The sequence below is a fragment of the Triturus cristatus genome, chromosome 1_2, assembly GCF_964204655.1.
Source record: "Triturus cristatus chromosome 1_2, aTriCri1.1, whole genome shotgun sequence".
NCBI classification, from domain to species: domain Eukaryota; kingdom Metazoa; phylum Chordata; class Amphibia; order Caudata; family Salamandridae; genus Triturus; species Triturus cristatus.
The window spans coordinates 1,005,371,351-1,005,397,268 of record NC_140580.1 but is presented as its reverse complement, the minus strand read 5'-3'; the positions used below and the strand labels follow the sequence as shown (position 1 = coordinate 1,005,397,268).

The following is a 25,918-nucleotide window of genomic DNA, read 5'->3' as shown; positions in this document are numbered from 1 at the left end:
CTCCAACTGAACCTTATAGAACACAGGTTAAGCTGGAGACCATGAACATTCCTGGCATGAGCTGCACATAAACAATTAAAAAAGCTGTGGATTATTTAACCACTGCATTTAACAAAGTAAAGAGACCAAGGATTAAATAATCAATTTCAACAATAAAACGGGCTCGAAAAAGTCAACTGCATCCAAAAAAGCAATTGTGTGGAAAAAACCATTCGTTTTTTTTTTTTTAAAGAACCCTCACCGGCCAACCTAGTTGGTGGCATGCTTCATTTCTGGGTTTCCACCTAGTGTGCTGGGTACATCCTAGGTGTGCTTCGACGTGTGATTACAGTGGTGCAGGTTTTTTTGTTTGCGCCAAATTTGTGAAAGAGGTGGATTAAAACGGTCTCCAGGAACCCTAGCCAGGAGAATTTTAATAGTGGGATCCTGGGGCAGGATTAAACGTGAAATGCAAATGTCTGGGAGATATGATTGATCTTGTACATCCTATGATGGGTCTACATGTTTCTGCCAATTAGAGTGGATTGTAAAGGCTTTCTTCAGGACCAACAGTGACAGGCCAAAGAAAAATAGGCCTTTGGTGATGTAGATGCACACACGCCAAGGTGTGCTCAATGGTGGAGATTCTAGGGTGAAACAGTAATTTACAGTTTTCAACCAGCACGTGGTACCTGTAAGACAATAATGTGACAGTAATCGGTGGTCACAACCACACAGTAGTTTTGAAATGCAGTATATGGTGTAGTGCACCTGTGCTCTGTCACACACACCATAGATGATTGCATGAGAAAAGAACATTCCTCCTTGCATGCCACCAGTGTTAAAACTTGTAGTCAGAGCGTTTAAAATACTACTGCGAATGCGCAATAATTATCAGTCAGTCAGTGTGGATGCGTGTCATTCATTCGCATACAAGCAATTCTCATAACCCATAAGGAAAGCTTGTGTGGTAATTATTAATTTGTGACACCACTCAGAACTTTCCGCCGCATGCATCATAGTCGTCAATGCTCAATTCCAAGCCTGTGACCTCTTTTCTTAAAAATCGGCAATATGTGGTCACTTTATCAATTGAGGAAAAACCCTTTCCAGACTTTCTAGGCAGAGAAATGTGGGGATTATTTATTGTTAATTATCCGTAACGTGCCAAAGCATGTATACAATGGACTCCCCAAAAAAGAAAGCTTCTAAGGTAAGTGACCTTCCTTCCGGTAAATCTCAGGGTACTCAGTACACCCCCCCCCGGTCCCACTTACTTCCTCAAAGTCCACTGCCCATGTTGGATACCTATTGGGCCCTGACACGAGATCCCGGAGATGCTCTGATGTTGGCGTTTCCTGCATAAGTAATCATAGCGGGATCTCGTGTCAGGGCCGCAATAGGTATCCGACACGGGTGGTGGACCATAAAGAAGTAAGACGGACGCTAGGAGATGGAAGCTTTTGGTCTTTTAAAACAGAAGTATTTTTCCCTCAGATGTATATGGCTGCTAAATATGTGGCTGCATTGGCCAGATTTCTGCTCTGTTCTTGCATTTGAAAGATGGCAGAGCTGACCGGAATTACATCAGAATAAGGAGCATTTTTTCATTTGCAATCCTAAACGTGGATCTTATTTTAGTCTGTTAAGCATTTGGGGGGGGGGGGGGGGGGAATTATAGATATATGTCCCACACACTAATACCAAGTTCTTAGCTAGCATCTTTCTTTTTGTTGTTTTCTTTACACTGATTCGGAAGATCTTAATAGTGTTAAACCCTGAAATAGCCTGCCATACATCTCTCTGCCGCTCCGGCTTTGTATGTATATCTCTATATCTCCATCTATATATATATATATTTAAGTTTTCATGCCATACAAGTCAACAGAAAATAAACTGTTTGAGATAATCAGATTGAGAGCAGATGGAGGATGAAAATCAAAGGTCGACGGTGACATTAATAACCCAGCTAGCCATGCCCCATCCTGGAATCAAACCAAAATGACCCTTCACCCGAGAAAGAAGTTGCTTTTACCTCTATGTCTGTGATGTCATTTAGGTTGAGTGGACTCAGAATATAAAAGATCTTGTTGCACTTATAGTCCTTGGAAAATCGAGGAGTGTCGATGACCGCTCTCACCTGGTGCGTTACCTTGCCAAAAGGGCCTTCAAAGGATGTAGGTGCAGAGACTGAAATAGAGAAAAAGAAAGATGTCTTCACAATTCCAAAAGAAAATGGTACTTACCTTTACCATTTGCTCTTTGCTAAGGGTAGCTTCATTAAATTCATAAACAGAGAACTGTCATGCCTACACACAGGATCCCAGAACACTTTACAATAAAGAAGAGAAGAAAATTCTGCGATAGATCAACACAGTGAAATGCTTAAAACAGGAAACATCTGCCTTACATTTTTGCACTTCAAAAAGGAACTAAGCAACACCATCAAAAAAACACTTTAAACTTAAATTTGGATTAACATACATACAGCAGCTATGCTGATCAAAAACATTTCTCCTTTCCTTTTTTAAAAGCGAAAAAAAAGAAAAAAAAAGTTAGAATAGGTATACAGTCCATTATGGAGGAAAACCTGCCCTGCCCCTTTACAGTTGCAAGTGGATCACCACATTGCGAAGTGGCAGTTCTCCAGTTCATAGTAACAGTTTGATAAAAAAAAAAAAAGGAAAATCATGAGTTCTTGTGACCAAACCTTTGCTGCCATTCACGTAACTTCATGGGTACGAGGCTGTGTCGCTTATGAATTAAAATGAAGATACCCTGGACAGAGTACTGGTGTTACAGGAAAGCAACTTTTACTTCTCTGTAAAGGGATTTTCAGTAATATTCCTTAAAACACTTCTAAGCCAATTCTGTAGTCATGAACTAGAGAAGTACAGAATCCAATATGTTCTAGAATCGCTTTTTATTAATTTCAGTACTGGAAGAACAAAAAAAAAAGTGCATGTGGGTTTTTTCCTAAAATGCTATGTGCGCTAATTATATGAAAACCACAACAAAAAAATAGAATCCAAAAGGTAGGTTTTCTTCTAGGTGTTATTTCGGAATGACAACAATATTTTAATATTACAACTTCCAATCGCCACCATCTTTCAGGGAGAAGCGAAAGGACTTGACTGAGGATGAAAAAGAAAAAAAAAACGAAAGATCTGGCAGCTACTCTTTTTGGCATCAGTAAGAGATGCATGAATACGAATTCACATGTAAGCTTAAACCCAGCTTTGATCTTGACTAAAACAAGTCTTTGATATAAGACTTAGGGGGCGCTTAAGAGTTTTGGCGCCACGCCCCCGCACCACCAAAAGTCGCTACCGCCAGCCCGCCAGATTAAAAGATTTTTTTAGTCTGGCGGGCGGGCGGCATAGCGGTTTCCACTGTGGTGCCTCTTTCAAAGGCAGCAGTGCCTTTGAAAAAGGCACCGCAATGGGAACGCCTCAAAAGGTTCCTGCACGGAATGGACTAACATTCATGCCGTGCAGGAATTAGTGTGCAGGCACACAGAGGGCACATGTTGTGCCTCCCTGTGTGCATACGCAGGGCGCAGAGGCAAAGGAGGCCCTACAGTGGAACCGCCATGTAAACCATGGTGGAGAGGAAACTCGTAACATGCTAGGCGGGACCACGGCGGTCCTGCCAAGCATATTGCAGCCTCTGACTGCGGCACCACCACCAGGTAACTGGGTTCCCTGGCAGCGTTGGTGGTTCCATTCCTCCAGACTCGTAATTAGGCCCTTGGAGATGTTTTGTTAAGGTCACTGAAACAGAAAAGTTAAATATACCAGGTCCGACTGTTGCAAGATAAGAACACAAAAGTCAACATTTATCAAAAGCTAGAATGCTAACATTTATGAAAAGAGTTTACTTTTATCAAGATATTCATAAATTGATATAAATATCTACTGGAGCGCATGGCCCAAGAGAACATGCATCTGTGGATCTTTAGAAATATATGTAAAGAAAGAAAACCAGTTACTTACCTGTAACTGTAGTTCTCCAGTATTGGACTTTCAGAGATTCACATACCTGAATCATTCCCAGTCGTCGAGACGGGAGTCTCCGGTACATAAAAAAGCATTGCTTAGTATTATAGCAAACTGAAAAAAAAGGCCTAGGCCCATTTTCCTTTGCAACCCATAACCTTCGTTATGTAAAAAAGGACTAAACTTGTCCCTGAACCAATCAGAGCCTCTCAACCTCTAGAACACTCCTGAGAGAACCTTCTGCCCCTCAGATTTTCGTGCACTTGTGCAATAACACCCTTTGTGCTAAATCTGAGGTGAGCCTCTGAGGGGAGGAGGGTGGGTTGCATGTGAATCTATGAAAGGTCCAATACTGGAGAACTACAGTTACAGGTAAGTAACTTGTTTTCTTACTCCAGTATTGGAGCCCTTCATAGATTCACATGCCTGAATCAGAATAGCGAGCAGTAAATAAATGCACATTTTTTGTTACCCAGAATCTGAATCCAGGAAACATATATAGTGTGATAAAGGTGGTATCTGTAAACCAAATTCCACATATCAAAAATACTTTGCAAATGGTAATACAATAAACAACAATAAAATGTGCCAAAGTACATAATAAAGGAAGGAGGGATGGTAAAGAAGGCTCACCGTTACTGGATAAGGTTCCTCAGCACCGCTTCTCCCACCGCCACATCTCTCCCTGAGGCTGCATCCAAGCAGTAATGCCTGGTGAAGGTGTGTGTACTCGTCCAAGTCGCCGCCCTGCAGATATCCTGGATCGGTACTCCTGCGAATAGAGCAGTAGAGGTGGAGACTGCTCTTGTAGAATGTGCACGGACGGACTCATGCATTCAGAGGTCATCCAGCTGCCTGATGACAATACTCTATGGCACTGGAAATCCATCTGGCAATTCCCCTTTTTGACAAAGGGAAACCCTTCCTGGGTGCGCTAAAGGCAACAAAAAGCTGTGAAGACTTGCGGAAAGGCTTAGTTTTCTGCAAATAGAACTTCAAACAACGCTGGACATCCAGCGAGTGGAGAGCTCTTTCCGCCGCTGTTGATGGTTGTGGAAAAAATCTTTTGAGAATTAATGGTTCGTTCAAATGAAAGTCAGTTGGAACTTTAGGGATGAATCTTGGATTAGTCCTGAGTATTATCCTGTCCTCTTTGAACTGCAAGAAAGGCTCTTGGACAGTGAGAGCCTGAATCTCCCCCACTCTCCTGGCCGAAGTGAGCGCAATGAGAAGCGCAACTTTCCACAAAAGAAATTTCAGCTTCGCCCTGTGAATTGGCTCAAAGGGCTGTTTCATCAACTGGGAAAGAACGACGTTCAATTGCCAGAGAGGTGGTGGAGGTTTTACTGGAGGGAAAACTCGGAACAGACCTTTCATAAATTGTTTGATGACTCTAGCAGACCACAGAGATGGACCAGAGGCAGTTCTTCTAAAGCGTGAAAATTGCAGCTAGGTGTACCTTTATAGATGTATGAGCCAAACCTGACTTAGCCAAAAGCAAGATGTATGGCATAATCTCGTGAGCTTCTGAATGCAGCGGATGAATGTTCAACCTTTTGCACCATAAACAGAACCTTTTCCACTTCATCCGATATGTTTTGTTTGTACTATCCACTCTGGCTCTAGATAGAATCTCCCTGCACTCCGTAGGGATGTTCAGATGCTGAAATTCGCAGAATTCAGGAGCCAGGCTGCTAAATGCAGAGATTTCGGATCCGGATGAAGAACTTCCCCCTGGAACATTGTCAGCAGAGACGGTATCGGCTGCAGGCAAATCGGGCGCTCCTCTGACAGTAGAAGAAGCTCCGCAAACCAATGTTGTCTGGGCCACCACAGAGCTATCAGGATTAACCTGCATGGTTCTTTCTTGATCTTCATAAGAACCTGCGGCAGGAGGGGAATTGGAGGAAAGGCGTAGGCAAAGATGCCTGGCCATGCCATCAAAAACGCATTCCCCCAAGATCCCCGTTGGGGAAGCCAGCTTGCGAAGAACCGGCATTTTCTGTTCTCCCTTGTCACAAAAAGATCTACTGTCGGAGTTCCCCATTTCTGGAAGATGTTGTTCAAAATCTCGTTGTCGATCTCCCATTCGTGACAGACTTTAGTCTGCTTAGAGTATCCGCCTTGGTGTTCTGGTCCCCTGGAAGATGTTCCGCTGTAATGGATACTTCGTGTCGTAGAGCCCATTCCCATATCCACTGGGCTTCCCGAGACAGGGAGAGGGATCTTGTTCCTCCCTGTTTGTTCAAATAGTGCATGACTGTTGTGTTGTCTGTTCTTATCAACACGGCTGCACCTTGAATCCTTGGCAGGAACGCCAACAATGCTAAGCGGACGGCTCTGAGCTCCAAAAGGTTGATATGCAATTGCTGTTTGTTCGCTTTCCAACGACCGCTGACCTGCAGATCCTCCCCATCCTTCCAAGGACGCATCTGTCGTAACCACCAATGGAGCTGGTTGAGTCAGGAAAGAAAGACCCTGCGAGATGTTTCGTTTTCGGGTCCACCATGTTGCCGCGTGGATCATGATCGGCGTCACGTTGATTATATCCTCGAAGGATCCTGTCACTTGATGTCACTGAAGACCCAACTGCTCTTGTAACGGCCGCATCCGTAGTCTGCAGCAAGGTACGAGGGGAATGCAAGAAGACATCGTTCCCAGCAATGACTTGTACTTGCGTACTGAAAGAGACCTTCTTTTTATAAACGCCTGGGATAGAGATATTATTCCCCGCTGTCTTTCCTTAGAGGGGAACGCTCGGTTTACCTCCGTATCCAGAATTGCTCTCAAGAAAGTGATATTTCTGGACGGTTGCAGAGTTGACTTCTCCTCGTTTAGAGTGAGGCCTAATCTGGCAAATAGTTCTATGCAAGCCCCTGTTGACAACCGGGCTGCCGCTGCCGATGGAGCCTTGACTAGTCAGTCGTCGAGGTAAGGAAACACTTGGTGTTTCCGTCTCCTTAGAACCGCTGCCACTGGGGCCAGGCATTTTGTAAAAATCCTCGGGGCTGATTTCAGACCAAAAGGAAGCACCTTGAATTGGTAATGATCCTCGGCCACCACGAACCGAAGGTACTGCCTGTGTGAAGGATAGATTGGGATATGGAAATATACATCCCGTAAATCCAATTTGGTCATATAATCCCCTGGGTTTAATAGCAGCAGAATATCCTGGAGGGAGATCATTCTGAAGGTTTGATCCTTGAGGTAAGTATTTTGGGATCTGAGATCCAAAATGGGGCGCCATTGAAGAATGTTTTTCTTGATCAAAAAAAACCGGGAATAAAATCCCCTTCCTTTCTGGGAATTCGGTACCGGTTCTATTGCTCCCTTTCGGAGCTTTGTCCGAATTTCTTGACGCATCTGATGTAAATACTTGACCTCTTGAAATCTTGGTGGTGTACAAGGGTGAATTTCCAGAAACTCTAGAGTATGACCGAATTGTATTATGTGGAGGACCCATTGGTCCGTCGTTATCTGCTGCCAATTTTGAAGATGATAGGAAATTCTTCCACCCAGGTGTTGTAAATTAAAACAGCAATGTGATTAAGCATTTACTGAAGACATTAATGCTTTCCCTTTAGATCATGTTTTCTCCGTTATGTTGACCGAAGTTCGGAATCCATTTTGTATTATCATGTGCCACGTGTTCACCACGAGGAGAGTCCGACCTTTGTGTTAGTTGCTCTTGTAATCTGCCTAGTAACAGTTTATAAATAGCTCTCTTGTCCATCTGGCGCATGTCCAGACTTGACCACATCTGTTATAATTAGCCTTGCTTGACCATGTGTTTCGGGGGCTCAAGGAGTGTGTTGGCTCCGCCCATGTATTGATTCAGTATCGAGAATGACCATAAATGGTAATGTTCTTCGGCCTCATGTTGTATCCACCCACTTATGAGCCCCTCTGCTGTGTATAAAAGGGGACTGTGTACGCAAGTTCTGTGTGCTACTCCACGCAATACTGAAGGGTGTTGTGTGGATTGTAGGACCACCCTTAAGGGTTAATAAATGCTGTTTTTGTACTTTGCAGTTTCCGTGCCAACTTCCTTATAGATTCCGTTACAGGAGAGCGAGCCCTTGTGCCTTGCGGGCCTAGCTGGGGCCTGTATTCATCAATTGGCGCCCGTCACGTGGGGCTCATCGGCGACTCGGATGCTCGAAGGACTGGTCGCGACGAAGGTGAGGAGTTTGGCCGGGGACGTGATCACTGCCAGCGGCGTCTTAGCCCTGGCATCCCGAGGTTTTTCTTCCTTCCCTTCCGAGCTGACCGTCTGGGTGGCGCCGGTCATCGACTGAGACCTCTTCTGTCGGTCCTGCCGTGAGAGCCGTTTGGGCGATTGTGGAGCTTGGCAGTTGGAACCTGGACTCTTGATTGGTAAGAACCGTTGTACGGTACTTGCTCCGAGTTTTTGAAGCCTGGGTTGGCTATTTGAGTTTGATTGATGATGACTAGTCATATTTTGTATTTGTCTTTGTGAAAATATATGCGTTGCAACACATATAGGCAGGTAATGTGGAGAGATTTCTCCAGAGCTGTGTAACTTTGAACGGCGCGACGATTAAGCGCCATTTTTTATAATATTGCATATTTTGCATTATTTCTGAGCATGCCTGCTTTCAGCGCACTCCGTAAGTGGTGCTGCTGCTTTGGACACCGGTTGAACCTCGAGGAATCTGCTCCAGCTCCCCCAGAGGGGACGCCTAATAGGGATATGTATGTGAAGCATGGTCTTTCTTCCATAATGTACAGCACAGTATGGAGGAAATACACGAAGAAGGATCCTGAGTTGCGATGGCCTTCGTATGGATCGTTTGATATACGTAAGATTGAGTATGTGGAACAGTGTATGTGTAAGCGACGTGCTCGTCAGGATATGTTGGAGTGTGTGCGATTATGGGTGAAGGAAGTGCGTGAGCGAGAGAAGCGTGAGAAAGCGCTGTATGATAAAGACCAACGGAAGAATGATCATGTGCGAGCACAGGAAGCGAAGCGTCGGGAGGACAAAGAGCAGGCGGACAGACAAGAGAAAGAGCGTAGGCTCCAAGTTTCGGGTCAATATGTTGTTCGCCAGCCACTTTATCCTGTCCTTAATAATCCTGATGATGATTTTTATTTGCTAGATCGCTCTCCGCCCCCTTATGTTGGTGCATCTGCTCCGCGGCCGCAAGATTCTGGCCCGGCTTCGGGTAAGGTAGACACACGGTCCATGTTATCGGCCGAGCATATGGCTGAGCTTCGGAAACTTTCCCTCCGTGCACTTAAGGGCAAGATGTCTAAGGAGGAGTTGTTCCATACTTGGGGGTCGTGGCAAGATAGAGAGAGGGTGTATTTTCTGTCTCATTTCGCGGATGAAGTAATTGCTGCTTTCCGAAAATATTCTAGTGTCCTTGAGCCTGACGAAGTGTCTTCGGATGCCGGAGCATTACGTAATGGTGTTTTTCTCCCCCTAAGGCTCCTGAGGCGGCTCGGCGGTTGTTCGCTTTGCGGGACGAGGTGCTGGCCCTTAGAGAGAAAGCACGCCAACAAACGGAGGAGGAGAAACAGTCGGATTAGTTTGCAGCAGGGGGCCACCCATCCACCTTCCAGTCAGATAAGGATGACGTAGTGCATGCTAAACCAATGCGAGAGGCGGCGCCTTTGTATGTTCCTCCTAAAGGAGCGGGGACTAGCTCGGACATTAACTCCGCCGATGCTAGGGGATATTTTGTGTATAATTGGGTTTATACTCCATGGCATAGGGCCGATGTGATGGCGTTAAAGAATGCATTGCCTGACCCCCGCAAGAATCCAGCGGCCTTCTATGAAGAAGTCGAGGGGGCCTTGAATTCCTGCATTATGACCTTAGCGGATATAGACCTGTTCTTTGGTCTTATTCTACCACCGGACACGTGGCGGTCTGTCCGAAAGGTAGATGATGTGGTTGCCTTCAAGGCCCGGTGGTCTGAGCTTGAGGATGAAGACAGGGAGAGGAAGCCCGCACAGAAACCACCCCAGAATATTTTAGATCTCCCTGCTGCTATTGTGGCTAAGTTGAAAACAATTATTCCCCCTAAAAAGATTGACTGGAATATGTTAGCTGCATGTAAACAGAAAGTTGACGAGTCAGTGGCAGATTTCTTCACGCGCTTTGAGGAAACGTTTCATGATTTTAGTGGCCAGTCGCTTACTGACGACACGGGCCGCCACCTTTTCGCGGACAAATATGTGGCTAATCTGCTACCGGCAGTTGCGGCCCGTTTAAAAGCGAGCGAGAGTTCCTGGTCCTCCGCGACGCCGACGGCCCTTCTGACTATCGCTTAGTATTATGAGCGTCAGGAACACGAGGCGAAGGGCCAGGAGGAAAAGAAATCGAAAGATCTTAAGACTAAGGTAATGTTGGCACAAGTATATGGCCCGCCCCGACGGGGTAATAATAGAGGAAGGGGAGGATCTTATGGTCCCCCTTCGGGCCGATCTGATTTGAATAGGAACCAGTGTGCGTATTGTAAGCCATTGGGCCATTGGGCCAGGGATTGCCCAGTGTTGCGTGCTTCACGTCAGGGGCATACTCCGGGTGGCCCGAGAGGTAGAGGGGGTTCCTCGAACTTTAGAGGGAATTCTAACGATCATGTTCGTTTCGATACCGCTGGGCAGCACCGAGATAGCTCAAATGTTTTCGATCGCCAGCATCAGTATCATGTATCGGAGATTGATCGATCAGGATATCATGATTCTCAGCATGCATAGGAATGCGTTGGATGGGGGTCTGAATCAGTTGAGGTGCCGGTCGATCAGACGGGTCCTTATGTATCGGCTGAGGTTTTAGGTTCTACTGATCAGTTCCTAGTAGATACAGGAGCGACACGTAGTGCATTGTCTAGGTACTTGGTTCCGGGGGCTCCCCCATCCGGCTCAGTGGTTACATCGGTAGGGTTTGACGGTACACTCTCCCGAAGCCCTCTTTCACAGCCCCTTACATTTAAGGTTGATTCTTTTTCTGCGCCCTGTCCGTTTCTGCTTGCTCCGTATACACCGAACAACATTATGGGCCTTGATATGTTAAAGCACTTTAGGGCTACGATCCGCTGCTCCCCTGAGGGTGTGAGGGTGATCTTAAATGACAACTACCCCCGGTCAGGGCGGATGTGTACGATATCAGAGGATGCGTTGTTGGCCACCCTCCCTCGAGCTTTATGGGCGACTTCGGACACAGATGTGGGACAAATGGTGATTCCTCCGGTCCACATTAGTGTCCAGGAGGGGGCGGTGTTACCGCGCCTCCCGCAGTATCGTATTTCCCAGGAGGGCGAGGAGGCTCTCATACAGATTGTGCAAGATTTGATCGCAGTGGGAGTAGTGGAAGAAGTTCCCTATAATATCTGTAACAGTCCGATTCTCCCTATTCTGAAAAAGGACACGGATGCAAAGGTCTATCGGTTCATAATTGATTTGAGGGAGGTAAACAAGATCGTGATACCTCAGTACCCGGTGGTTTCCGATATCACGACGTTGCTTACCTTGGTCCCGCCTACGGCGACCATGTTCTCAGTGATTGATTTGAAAAATGCCTTCTTTTCTATTCCCATTCACCCCGATAGCCGATTTCTTTTTGGGTTCACATTAAACAATAGATCTTATCGTTTTTGTAGAATTCCCCAGGGCTACACAGAAAGCCCTAGTATTTACAGTCAGGCTTTGAAACGACAGTTGGATTCCTTTGTTTTACTCGAGGGGGTCGCCCTCATTCAATATGTCGATGACATCTTGTTGGCGGCTGACACCCTGGAGTTGTGTGAGAAAAGCACGTTATCCTTACTTTCCTTTTTAGCATCCCACAATCATAAGGTATCTAGGAAGAAATTGCAATTCTGTAGACCAAAGGTGACTTATTTGGGTCACCTTTTGTCTAAGGAGGGACGTGCACTCACACCAGATCGTATCAAAATAATTTTGGACACACCGAGACCATCCACGCAGAAGGATGTGCGTGCATTTTTGGGCCTTGTTTCTTTTTGTAGACAGTGGATATTGGGGTTTTCACACATAGCTAAGCCATTGTTAGCCCTTTTGACAAAGGATACGCCTATCCCAATCCCTTGGTCAGATGAGTGTGATGCTGCTTTTCAGCAACTGCGACAGGCCCTTTGTTCAGCACCAGTGTTAGGGACCCCTGATTATGCAAAACCCTTTTCGTTGTATGTGCATGAGAAAGATGGATGTGCATTGTCAGTTTTAGTGCAGATGCACGGCGACAAGCAGCGCCCTTGTGCATATTTTTCGGCTGTACTTGATCCTGTCGCCCGAGCATTACCAGGGTGTTTTCGCTCGGTTGCGGCGACAGCTGTGTCAATACGCCAAAGCGAGGGAATTGTGTTATCTCACAAGCTGTTGGTATTAGTCCCCCATGCTGTTGATGCCCTGCTTAATCAAACAAAGACGCAGCATTTGACCAGTGCCCGTTTGACGGGATATGAGTTGACGCTTTTGGCTCCTCATATTACGTTGAAAAGGTGCGTAACACTAAACCCGGCAACATTGTTGCCATACCCCGAAACTCAGCCTGAGGCGCGGAAAGCGCATGATTGTATTCTTGTGACTGAGGAACAAACAAAGGGTCGTATTGATCTCCAGGATACGCCCTTCCCAGATGTAGATGGAGAACTGTGGGTGGATGGATCCTGTCTGAAGCTACCAGATGGTACGACTTCAGCAGCGTATGCAATTACCACGTTGCAAACGATAGTGGAGACAGCACGCATACCACAGAAATCAGCTCAAGCAGCGGAACTGATAGCATTAACACGAGCATGTGAGCTCAGTACAGGATTATGTGTGAATGTTTATACAGATAGCCGCTATGCCTTCGGAGTAGCGCACGACTTCGGCCTACTCTGGAAGGAGAGAGGGTTTCTAACGTCACACGGGGTGCAGATAATGCATGGAGAGTTAGTTCACAATCTTTTAACCGCATTGACATACCCAAAGAAAATTGCCATTGTTAAGTGTAGCGCCCATAGGAAAGTAGTTGATAAAGTTGGAGAAGGGAATGCGTTAGCAGACCGAGTAGCGCGGGAGACTGCGATGCAGCCCGGTGCTACTGCCATGTATGTAGTAAAGTCACAGGTGGAGAGATGGCGTGATGCGAAGGAGGAAGTGCGAGAAATGCAAAGGACCGCTTCTGATAAAGAGCGGGAGCAATGGGCTAGCGAGGGAGAATTGGATGATGAGGGCTGCTGGAGAAATAAGCAGATGGATAGATGGAAATTACCCACGGCCTTTGTACAACCTATGGTTCAGATGGCACATGGGCTAGCACATGTTGGAGCTTCCGCAATTGTGAAATTGCTTACCCAAGTCTGGGAGCATCCAGAGATTGCTAGCACGGCAAAGAGGGTGGTGCAGACCTGTATGATCTGTCTGAAGTATAACCCAGGAAAGGGTACTCGAACTCCAGCAGGAGGATTTGCGACGCCCACTGCACCCTTTGAGGTTCTGCAGATGGACTATATCCAGCTTGAGCGCTGTAACAATTTGAAGTATGTTCTAGTAGTGGTCTGCGCTTTCAGTAAATGGGTTGAGGCGTACCCTACGAAAGACAATACTGCAATGACCACGGCGAAGCTACTGCTAAAAGAGTTTTTCCCTCGATACGGCGTCTGCAGACTTCTGTGGAGTGATAATGGGCCTCACTTTGTAGCGGATGTTATAAAGTATGTCTTGAAGGGCCTAGGCATCACTCAGAAGTTCCACGCCGTGTTCCACCCTCAGTCTGCAGGACTAGTCGAGAAGTATAATGGTACACTGAAGCTTAAGATAGCCAAAATCCAAGCTTCAACGTCTTTGACTTGGCCAGACGCCCTGCCACTGGCGTTATTGTCAAATAGATCAGTGCCACACTCTCGAACCGGCCTTACGCCGTACGAGATTGTTTTTGGACGCCCAATGAATATTTGGGGTCCACCAAGACCTAAGGCTGTGTATGATGTACCTTGTGTAATGATGAGCGATTATCTGGCACAGTTAACGGATAACTTGGTTTCTATTCATCAACAGGTCCGAGAGGCGCTCCCTGATCGGTCTACCGGTGAAGGACATGGTCTCCGGCCTGGTGACCATGTGATGGTGAAAGTTTTCGACAGAACGAACAGTCTGGAGCCGAGATGGGTGGGCCCTGAGCAAGTCCTCCTTGCAACGAGGACGGCTGTGCGAGTCTCGAACAGGAAGAATTGGATCCATTCCTTGCACTGTCGAAAGGTACCGCCCGGATTGGTGGAGTCTGCCGTGCTGACCGATCAACGAGAAATCCTGGCAGCAGAGACAGGCCGTGCTGCGGAGCCGGGTGACACTGAGGAGCTCTTTCCGGACCACGTGACTTCTGGAGGAAGGCGATATCATCTTCGACCGAGGAAGTGAGGTTTCCAGTACCGGGACATACTGTCAGAACGGCCTTTGGGTTAGTGAAACGGAGAGCCGATGAGGCAAGGGGGGGGGATCAGCCCTGCATTAGTGTAGTGACACCCGTCTTGGCCCGCTGGTGAAGAAATCAACCGCTGCCCAAGGGGAAGAGTTCTGACAGACTTTTTAGTTTCAGGAAGATATCAGGGTATTGTTTCCTTTGACATGGAGAAGAAGAAAATCCTTTGTGCCTTGGGGTTCATGCTAACAGTAGCTATTGTTGGAATAACAACATGGTTTGTAGAAGAGGTAACTCCTGCTCGGAAAACACTTGTGTTGACGACTCCGGTGCCTGCGGAGCACTACTTCTATACATTGCCGTATCAAGAGTTGAAGCATCGACAGTCTTATTTGAATAACACTTTTATTCAGATGCTGCATCATACCCACGTTGCTACGAACGCTACGAACTGTTGGATATGTGGGATGATGCCGGCCCATCAGAAGAAAGGAGGTACGCCATTCATACCACTTCCTTTCTCTCATAATGGCTCTTGTAGAGCATGGTACACCTTACTGTTTGCCACTCGGAAACCGACAGTGGGACGATTGCTTTTTAGACTTAATAAAGAATGTCATCAGGATAAAAATGGATATCCGCAAGCGAATGGGACAATTTGGGAATGGGAAGAGTACCGACCAGACAATGAATCCATTCCCTATATCTTCACGAACACCAGAGACACTGTGGGGAAGGACAAATTCGTGATCCAAGTGGCACAGGCTCAAGCGGACCTGTGTGTCCAGAGTGTGGGTTTTATCCCTGTTGGTGTCAGTGATTGCCTAACTGTCTTGAACATTGATGGATTGAATAACAGTACCTTCCTAGCGTCCCATAATACCTATTTTGTGTGCGGGAATAAAGGTTATTACCGTTTGCCGGCTGGGTGGTCTGGGGTATGTTATGTATCCTTCCTATTACCTCCTGTATTCCTAGCACCAGCATCTTACCATAAGGATTTGAAATTATTGAATAATGTGACTGTAAATAGGTATAAACGTACTTTATCGATTGATGATGTGGATCAGACTGATACCAGCTTGCAGCAGTATATTGATTTTAACTTAGGACTGTTTTTCTTTGTTGGAGCCGCTTTGAATAGTAGGAAGATCCGAAGATTAACAAGAGTGGTAGAAGCTGTGACAAATCAGACTGCTGCTGCTCTTGGGAATCTTACGGAAGAGTTACAAATAACTAGGATTGTTGCATTGCAGAATCGTATGGTATTAGATGTAATGCTAGCTGATCGGGGTGGAGCCTGTAAAATTATTGGAAGTAGTTACTGTGTGTTCATCCCTGATCATACGCCATCCGTTTATAACGCCATTAACAAGCTGCATAAAATAGCAGCTGAAATCCACACAGAAAACGGCACTTGGTCCTTTTCTGGATGGTTTTGGGCATTGGTTACTGCCTGGGGATGGAAGGTTTTAACTGGTCTCTGTATCATTATAGCAATTTTGTTCTTTTTCTGTATGTGTGTTCAATGTGGACCATTGTTCTGTTCCGTATGCATTTCATTCTGCATCCCGGATAAGAAAGCTATTGCCGATGTTGCTCATCAGAAGCGTCTAGCTAAAGAGGTTAAAGGAATGATGATAATTGACATATATGATGATTTTTGGAAACCGGATGTCTTCAGTAAATGCTGAAAGGGTCGTCTGTTGTAAATTAAAACAGCAATGTGATTAAGCATTTACTGAAGACATTAATGCTTTCCCTTTAGATCATGTTTTCTCCGTTATGTTGACCGAAGTTCGGAATCCATTTTGTATTATCATGTGCCACGTGTTCACCACGAGGAGAGTCCGACCTTTGTGTTAGTTGCTCTTGTAATCTGCCTAGTAACAGTTTATAAATAGCTCTCTCTTGTCCATCTGGCGCATGTCCAGACTTGACCACATCTGTTATAATTAGCCTTGCTTGACCATGTGTTTCGGGGGCTCAAGGAGTGTGTTGGCTCCGCCCATGTATTGATTCAGTATCGAGAATGACCATAAATGGTAATGTTCTTCGGCCTCATGTTGTATCCACCCACTTATGAGCCCCTCTGCTGTGTATAAAAGGGGACTGTGTACGCAAGTTCTGTGTGCTACTCCACGCAATACTGAAGGGTGTTGTGTGGATTGTAGGACCACCCTTAAGGGTTAATAAATGCTGTTTTTGTACTTTGCATTTTCCGTGCCAACTTCCTTATAGATTCCGTTACAGGAGAGCGAACCCTTGTGCCTTGCGGGCCTAGCTGGGGCCTGTATTCATCACAGGGGAATATGCGACATATGAGGAATAAGTGTCACCAGACTGTCATTGTCTTCGGGTGGTGTCTTTCCCTTGGCGACCTCCTCGACCTCTAGGAGTAGATTTTGTGAAACCTCCTGTCTCTGTGAATATTGTTGACGATATGGCTGAGATGATGTGGAGTAGGAAGGATAGCGGCCTTGTTGATAACCCCCCTCTATAAGAGGTTTGGCCCCTACCTCTTGAGCCACGAAAAGGAACTTTTCTATACTGTAATGTTCCCAGAGATTTTGCTGTTTCCGTATCCTTCTTGATACTCTGTAAGGCCTCATCAACATGCTTTCCAAACAGATCTTCCCCATTGAACAGAAGATCCAAGATCTTATTCTGGACTTCAGGCCTAAAAGATGTTGCTCTCAACCATCCTTGTCTGCGTAAAACAGCCACTCCTCCCAAAGATCTGAAGGCCGTGGTCGCAATGTCCATTGCGCAATCTATGACTTCAGCCGAAGTCCTTTCACCTTCCTGGAGGATTTTCCTGGCCTCTTGTCTGTCCGCTTCAGGTATGCTGTCTATGTATGGTGATAGGTCACACCACATTTGCCTATCATACCTGCCCAGGATGGCTAGGGCATTTGCCGCCTTGACCAGAGGAGCAGACATGGACGAAAACCTCTTCCCTGCATTATCCAAGCGCCTACCCTCTCTGTCCGGTGGCGCTGAAATTGGAGCAGACGGATTCCTCGTTTTTTGCTGCGTCGCTTGAGTTATAGCTGAGTCCGGTTTGGGGTGACCTAATAAACAGACCGGAGCATCCGAAGGAGCTTTGTATTTTTTGTCCAGCCTAGCAAGCACTGGAGTAACCGTTGCCGGCGTCTCCATAACTTTGAGACCTTCCTCCCATAGATGACTCACAATTGGAAGAGATCTAACCGTCTTGCGAAACGGTTCTTTGAAATCATATAAAAAGCATTCCGCTTTATCCGATGACATATTGAGCGCAAATCTCTGCGCGGCTCTCTCCATCAGATTATGGAACCCTCCAATGTCCTCCGGAGGGGAATCCACAGGTCTCGGTGACGGAGATGAAGGGGACGGAATCAGATAATCATCCCATTCCTTACTAGGATCTGTTATCTCCCCTTCCTCCTGCTCTTCATCGTCGGATGTGTCTAGAACCGGTTGTGGCAAAGGTGATATTGGCCCAGGAACCGGTACCTCCTGTCTTCCCACTGGTGTACATGGAACAGAGTGCGACGGAGCCACTGGAATCCTTTGGGTAGAATGAGGCAAAGGATGCCTCCTCTTGTAATCATCCAACATGAACTGCAAATCCGTCAATAGAGAAGCTGGAACACTCACCATCTCTTCCTGATCATGTTGTCGGGGGCGGTCCTGATAAACCCCATACTCATCCTCCTGACATTTAACATGTAACTGAGAGGGGCTACTTGCATAACCAAACGGGCCCTCATTATCATCCTCCTGCGAATCCTCCTCCTCCAATAAATGGGATGGAACCAGAGGCGTTACCTTGCTAGGAGACGTAATGTCTGGGGTAATCCTTCTTTTCCTGGCAAAATCCCGCTTTTCTGGGGTTTTTTCCCTCGTCGACGTGCCCGTCGACGAGATTGCCATAGTAACCGCCGACGACACAGTCGACGCCGATGCTGCCGTCGACGCTGTAGACATCGTCGTCGTTGTCGTCGACGAAGCATTTGTCACCGTCGTCAACGGTACCGTCGACTAGGTAGTTGTGGTCGTCGTCATGGTCGTCGACGCTCTTGTCATCGACACTGCCGTTGACGATGCCATCGTCGACGAGGGTATAGGTTTAATAATGACCTTTACCTCACTTTTCTTTGTCGACGACGCTACTTTTAGTCGACGATCCCGTCGACGATGTAGATTTTTCTAATTTCTCCTCAGGTGAAGTAGACGCTGGCTTTTTAAGCGCATGTTTAATTTTAAGGGGTGATTTTGAAGGCTCAGAACTTGTTTTCTTTGAATGTTTCACCCCTGAAGCATGACCCTTGCTCTCCTTTTCCTTAATTTGAGGAGATTGAGGGACTGCACTCTGAAGACTCAGAAGTGGTCTTTTTAAGAGCCTTCTCAGGTTTCTCCCCTGAGGTATGAGCCTGAGGAGATCTACCTCTCTTCTGAGACCTCCTTGAAACAGTTGACGCCTCATCACCGTCACTAGACACGACGTCCTTCCTGGTTTTAAGTTTTTGGAGCCAAATTAACAGTCTGCCTTCACGATCCCTCAGAGTGTTATTAGAAAAGGTACGACATACCTTACACTCCTTCGCCTGGTGGTGTGGGTAAAGGCAGTATATACAGTCTTCATGGAGGATCGTCAGTATATAATCTCTTCTTTGAACAGGTGGCACAGGCCCTAAACAAGCCCTTCTTCTCCTTATTAGCCATTCTCCAAAAGATGATGTAGAATATTCAGTTGAAAAATCTCAATCTAGAACCAACTGTAGAATTTGAGCAGAGCTCAAAGGAGACTCCCTAGCACAACGTGCGGTGGAAAATCTGAGGGGCAGAAGGTTCTCTCAGGAGTGTTCTAGAGGGTGAGAGGCTCTGATTGGTTCAAGGACAAGTTTAGTCCTTTTTTACATAACGAAGGTTATGGGTTGCAAAGGAAAATGGGCCTAGGCCTTTTTTCAGTTTGCTATAATACTAAGCAATGCTTTTTTATGTACCGGAGACTCCCGTCTCGACGACGGGGAATCTATAAATAAATATCTATATCTAGATATATCTATATCCATCTATATAGATATATCTATCTATCTATCTATCTATCTATATATATATATATATATATATATATATATATATATATATATATATATATATATATATATATAGTGATGATTTAATTCCTGATTGTATTTTGCGCCCGATTAATTATGGCCACTTGGCCCAAGTAAAAAGTCTCTTGTTTTGCCAAATTCTCTTAAACAAAATACTTCAGTGTAAATAGCCAAATTTCAGAGATCTTTTGTATTGTACATTGATTTCTTCAGCTGGGTGCTACATGTCATTTGGCCCCAAACAACATATCTTTTATGTCTATTAAGTAGGAGGGGTTTCTTCTTTTGTGTATAGCACTATTTAAGACACGCCATTTGTTCAGCACGTCATGTGATCAAGACCAGGGTGACCCGGTCGAAACATGTCTATGAAGCTGTTTGTGGTCCGTAACTGTTCTTTCCACCGCGAGGGGATTTGGACTTTGGAAGCATGAATATATATGCATGAATATATATATACATATATATATATATATATATATATATATAACCTACTGGCGGTCGCCAGTAGGTAGTTATAGTTAGGACCCCTTTTCCATAGGAAATCCGCAACATTCTATTTTGAATAACTTTGGCGCCGGTCGATGAATCCTCGCGAATTTCTCAAAATAGGTGGGGCGCTACGCTCCGCTCCTACCCTGAAAGTCTCGGGGGGATCCGTCAAGCGGGGGCTGAGATAAAAGGGGGGTCCCAAAACGCGTTTTTCCCATGCATTTTTCCATAGGACCTTTAGAACGAGCTACAGCCCGAACGGCTGAACAGAATTACTCGAAATTTGGCAGAGAGGTAGTCCCTAGGTCAAGGAAGTGCCTTTTGTAGGTTTGGTGTAAATCTGTTCAGTAGATTCTGAGAAAATAGCCTTTAAATCAATATATATATCTGAGCCCGCTTACGGTACGCTTACCGTACGCTTACCGTAAGCGTACGGTGGCATGCGCGAGCGCTATTCTGATTGGCTCTTAGATCTTAGTAAACATTCGAATCGGCCGAAACCAGGAAGCGGCGGCCGCCATTTTGTGTATTTCACTCTGAAAAAAAAGAGTGAAAACAAGAAAAGGGGGCAATGAGGAGAGTTACAGACCCCCTAACATTTGTAAGGGGGTCAAAGAAGGACAGAAAAGTACAAAAAAAACATTTATTGATTTTTAAAAAAATCACGGGGTACGCGTACGGTAAGCTTACGGTAAGCGTACGGTAAAAAAAATAAAAAAAAATAAATGAAAAGCAGATTTGAGAGTTTAGATATTAGGGAGCTCTAAAAAGAGCTGTTGTGTTTATGAAGTCATTTTTTTAGTGGTACCTACAAGTAAGTACCGATGCAGAGTCTAAGGTTCAAAAGGAAGACTCTGTTCCCTTCATCATTGAAGTGCACACCATCTCCTCTATAAATGTCTTGCATGTCATAACGCAAGTTGTTGTGGTAAATGGCACCCATACCATAGTCACGGAGGAAAGCAGAAACAGATTTGTTGACGTGCTTTCTTGCTTTGTCAATCTGTGGACAGAAATGATTGGACCAGTTCCATTTTTGCCTTTGGCATATGTTGGAAGACACAAAGGCAGTTTTAGGGAAAAGTGAAAACAGTTGTGCAAAGGTGTCCTTCATAAGCATTTCCAGACCTACCCCAGTCAAAGTGCCTAGGTCATTGCCACCACAGTGCACTATTATGAGGTCAGGGTGTTGGATTTGCATGAAGGATTTCACCAATGGCATCAATTGGTGCCACTTTAACCCTCTCTGACCAATCCATTTAATGTCTACATTTGGCAAAGCAAGGTCTCTCACCATATCTGTTTTCTCTGCAAACTTTTCACTCCAGAAGACATAGCTGTGCCCTACAATCCACACTGTGAACATCTTCAAAGGAGATCTGGATGCACTCAGGAGGTGTCTTTCAGTAGAATGGCAATATGAAAAGAAAGACAGTTTGGAAATGGAGGCATACATATTTTTTTCAAAACAAAAAGAACTGATTGGCTGGTTTCATACCATTCTAGAATAAAAACTAGGCTGTATGTGTAAATTAATAGAAGCATGTTTTGTATTGGTACTGCTGTTAGGTTTGAAAAGTCAAGCACTCTTGCTCTGTGGAATTGAAACATTGTTTGGCGAACTTCTGACCTAACTCAACACAGCAGTGTTCCATGAGCTGTTGCTATGGTAGCAGGCAGAAGTCAAGTTGGGGGAAGGGTACTAGGCAGAAGTCAAGTTGGGGGAAGGGTACTTTTGGAAAAGGGTTGGTTTTCAACCAATAGAAATGTGTGATTACATTTGAAAAAAAGGGGGAAGCACTGAGATTTGAAACTTACATGTATATGTGTGGAAAAATAGAGGGAAAGTTTGCCATTATCTGGTTCTGCTGAGAGGAGAGAGGTGAACACAACAGAGATCCTGGCTCTGATAATCTGCTGTTTGAGTGTCACATTTCTTTCACAACTAACTAATTTTAAAGGTGAGTTTACAGTTTGAGAGGGGATGTATGTGGTAACTTAAGAAATGAATAATAGAAATGGAAATTGTTTTTGTTGTAGTTGCGTTTATCATTTTCTGTTTTGGGAGAAATTTAAATGTGAGGAACATGTAAAATAATATGGAGTATGTTTTCACAATAAATTAAGGTGTACTGGAAAAAAAAAGAATAGTTTAAGGGTTTGAGGTTGGACTCAGTAATGCAAATACATTCAGCATCACTAAGGCTGGTTGCCCTTGCTGGAGTGTAGGCAGTCACCGAGAATACACATGGTGGTGGTCTGAAAAAACAGTTTGGACATGTGCATTTAAATAAATCAATAAAAGTGGTTTCATAATGTGTCAGTCTGTAAAAGTGATTTTCACTTGCCCCGAAAAAAAAAGAGCAGTAAGTGTGCTTTCAAATTGGCAAAGAAATTTCGTTTTGGGACTAATGTGAAAACATGACTCTGTGTGCAGAGAGGAATTATAGGCAGAGATTTATTGCGTATTGCTCTGGTGATTTCACAGTTGCATTAGATGGAAAGGGGGAGCGAATTTTTGGGGGAAGAAGCAGACTCTTAGCACACACCCATGTGCTTGCCATGTATAATTATGCACAGTATTTACAAGCGAGTGGGGTTTTCAGGTTTCAGTCTGTAATGCAAATACATTCAGCATCACTAAGGCTGGTTGCCCTTGCTGGAGTGTAGGCAGTCACCGAGAATACACATGGTGGTGGTCTGAAAAAACAGTTTGGACATGTGCATTTAAATAAATCAAAAAAAGTGGTTTCATAATGTGTCAGTCTGTAAAAGTGATTTTCACTTGCCCCGAAAAAAAAGAGCAGTAAGTGTGCTTTCAAATTGGCAAAGAAATTTCGTTTTGGGACTAATGTGAAAACATGACTCTGTGTGCAGAGAGGAATTATAGGCAGAGATTTATTGCGTATTGCTCTGGTGATTTCACAGTTGCATTAGATGGAAAGGGGGAGCGAATTTTTGGGGGAAGAAGCAGACTCTTAGCACACACCCATGTGCTTGCCATGTATAATCATGCACAGTATTTACAAGCGAGTGGGGTTTTCAGGTTTCAGTCTGTAAAATATTTTTTGGAAAAAAATGTAAATATGTGTACTGTATTATAAATTGTTTTTAAAATATTAATACTTTTTTCTTTTTTTTCAGATTGATATAGAACATTTTCGAAAACTAGAACCATTTTTAAAACTATTTTTTTTTAAAACAAATGAATAAATATTTTTTTGAGTGAGTATGGTAAGTCAATAATAATAATTGTAGTCTCTCAAGGACCTTGTAATGTGATAATTGATTTTTAGTGTTTTTTTTTAAAAATAAAAAAAAGGTACGCGCACCGTACGCGTACGGTAAAAAAAAAAAAAAAAAGTTTTTAAAAACATATGTAAAAAAAAGATGAAAGATAAGGTTGGCTCTTAAAAGAACCGTTGTGTTCATGCAGGGACAGAGGAAAGGAAGCGTGGGAAAATTATTCAAAGCGACAAATGTGCTGATCTATTTTGTTGTTCACTAGGGAAACACTGGTCTCCCTATAGCAAATTAGATCTTGACAAAATGTGCATCGAATATCAACCTTCCGAAATCGAGGGTTGATTTCCAGAGGGCCAGCAAAAGGAGATTCTCCCCCCACAGATGAAGGGCTCACCTGACCTGCAGAAGAAGGAGTCAGCCCTGCAGATGATGGTTCAGGCTGAGCTGCTGTGGATGTACTGGCTTGTCTTTCTGAAGAGTTACCTCCAAAAAGATGACCATGTGTCCTTCTGTGTACATCCTGGAGGTGTCTCTTCATGGTGTGATTCCCAAAGGAATACTTCCTGTTAGGATTACCTCTAGAAAGTACACGCTTACACAGCTTACAAGTCACTAAGGGTGCATTTACCTTTTGCTGGCCTTCAGGAAAAGTAAACTAATCCCATACATAAGAGGGCTTTTGTTTCCTCGATCTCTGCCTCAAGACAGTGCTGCTAGTGCTAGCCTCACTCTCAGACGAGCTCTGCTGTTCTGCCATCGTATCCCAAAGACAAACCAGCTCCTTCTCCCAAGGGATCACAAGCAGAAATGAGGGGAATGGGTGTGGTGTAGGAGAGTTCTAGAACTGAAAGTAGTTTCAACCAATCAAAAGTTGTGTTTCATGATCACATGACCTACCGTACGCTTACGGTACGCTTACGGCAAAAGTGCGCATGCGCGTAAAAAAGACACGCGCTTACGCGCATGCGCATAACAGTCACTCCCGGCACTTCCGCGTAACGTGCGCGTGTAGCGTACACGCGTACGCGTCCCACGCGGAGTACGCGCGGCTACGCAAATTGCGTAACTATACGCAAGCAGCGTAGGAAAATTACGGACGTTGCGTAAACCGTACGCTTACCGTGAGCTTACGGTACGCGTACTAAATTTTTTTAAAAAAAAATAGAAAAAAAAGTACTGCAAATAAATTTTACATGTTTATTTTAAAAAATATATAAAAAAAACATATTAAAGAATTTAAAAAATTTAATCATAGTCTTTATAAAAGGTAAGAAAATTAAAATAAAAATATGTTAGAAAAAATAGAAGAAAAAAAAAAATTAGCATTTAAAAAACCTTGCAAATTCACTGAAAAAACCATGGGTTTCACACACGTTATAGTTAGGAATTAGCATTTAAAAAACCTTGCAAATTCAGTGAAAAAACCATGGGTTTCACACACGTTATAGTTAGGAATTAGCATTTAAAAAACCTTAGAAATTCAGTGAAAAAACCATAGGTTTCACACATGTTATAGTTAGCTGGACATTTTACTCGTAAAAAACCAATGAAATTCCCCCGTTATAGTTAGTTCAGCTAACTATAACTCGCGCGCCCGCAATGCACTGCTGATGACGTCACATATTACATCACTCATGACATGGTCAGTGACATCACTCATGACATCACTGATGACATCTCAAATGACATCACTGATGACCTCACTGATGACATCATCCTTGTGATAGAGTGGCAGACCTCCTCTTCCCCTAATAAAACCTTTGATACACACATTCAAAAATAGAGACTAAAATTTACAAAACAATGGACATACCAATAACAGTTACAACAACCTCTTCAGTAATTCTAAGATCCACATACACATCCACTCATTCACCAACAGTCCAATACAGTCACTCATACATGTACTCACTTATCATATGTACTCATACACCTATACATCCTGTTACACAATGCCACTCATCCATAGAGCTACTCACACACATAGTCACTCATGCTAATAAAGAATCAAACATACATTTACTTGCATATACAGTTATACACACACCACCACACTTACTTCTACGGAAACTTACACATACTTAGTCTTTTAAACAATTACTTATAGAAATACATACTTATTCATACAGGAACTCTTTCAATCTCTCACTCTCACATATACTCACATATATAAACCAATAGTCACATATACTAGTTTTAAACATATGTAGTTACTCATAAAGACACTATTGAGACAGTCATTCACTCACTAACACACCCATACACACACTCATCCACCCATGCAGTCCTGCACACATGCTCTGTTCAACACATACAAACAGTGAGTCACTCATTCATGCACCTATGCACTACGTCATACCCCCCACCGAACCATGCAGACACTCATACTGATACTCAAAAAACCAACTAATAACCTATATAGACACCCATGTAGCTACTCTCCAACCCATGCAGCCACTTATACACAAAGTGAGAGACTGATACAGATATTTATATATTTAAACATTACTCACTAAGCCATGTATTCACTATGATACACTTAATCAGTCAGTTACACAATCAATTTTTCAAAAAGAAATCATCCATTTAGACAGTAATATACCCATTTATTCTTCCATCGACCTTGAGATATACATATATAAAACATATTTAATTTTCAGAAAAACACACATTCACTGGATGATGTCATCAGTGAGGTCATC

General features: G+C 44.3%; 1 protein-coding gene across 2 annotated transcripts in view; it reads right to left on the bottom strand.

Annotated features, from left to right (window-relative positions):
* The window catches only part of ARRDC1 (arrestin domain containing 1), a 764,178-nt gene that overhangs the window by 398,466 nt on the left and 339,794 nt on the right, over positions 1-25,918 (bottom strand). For both annotated transcript variants that reach the window (XM_085611562.1, XM_085611554.1), the window contains exon 4: positions 2,015-2,169. In XM_085611562.1, coding sequence (XP_085467688.1) covers positions 2,015-2,169 — 155 coding nt within the window. The remainder of the gene's footprint in view (positions 1-2,014; positions 2,170-25,918) is intronic.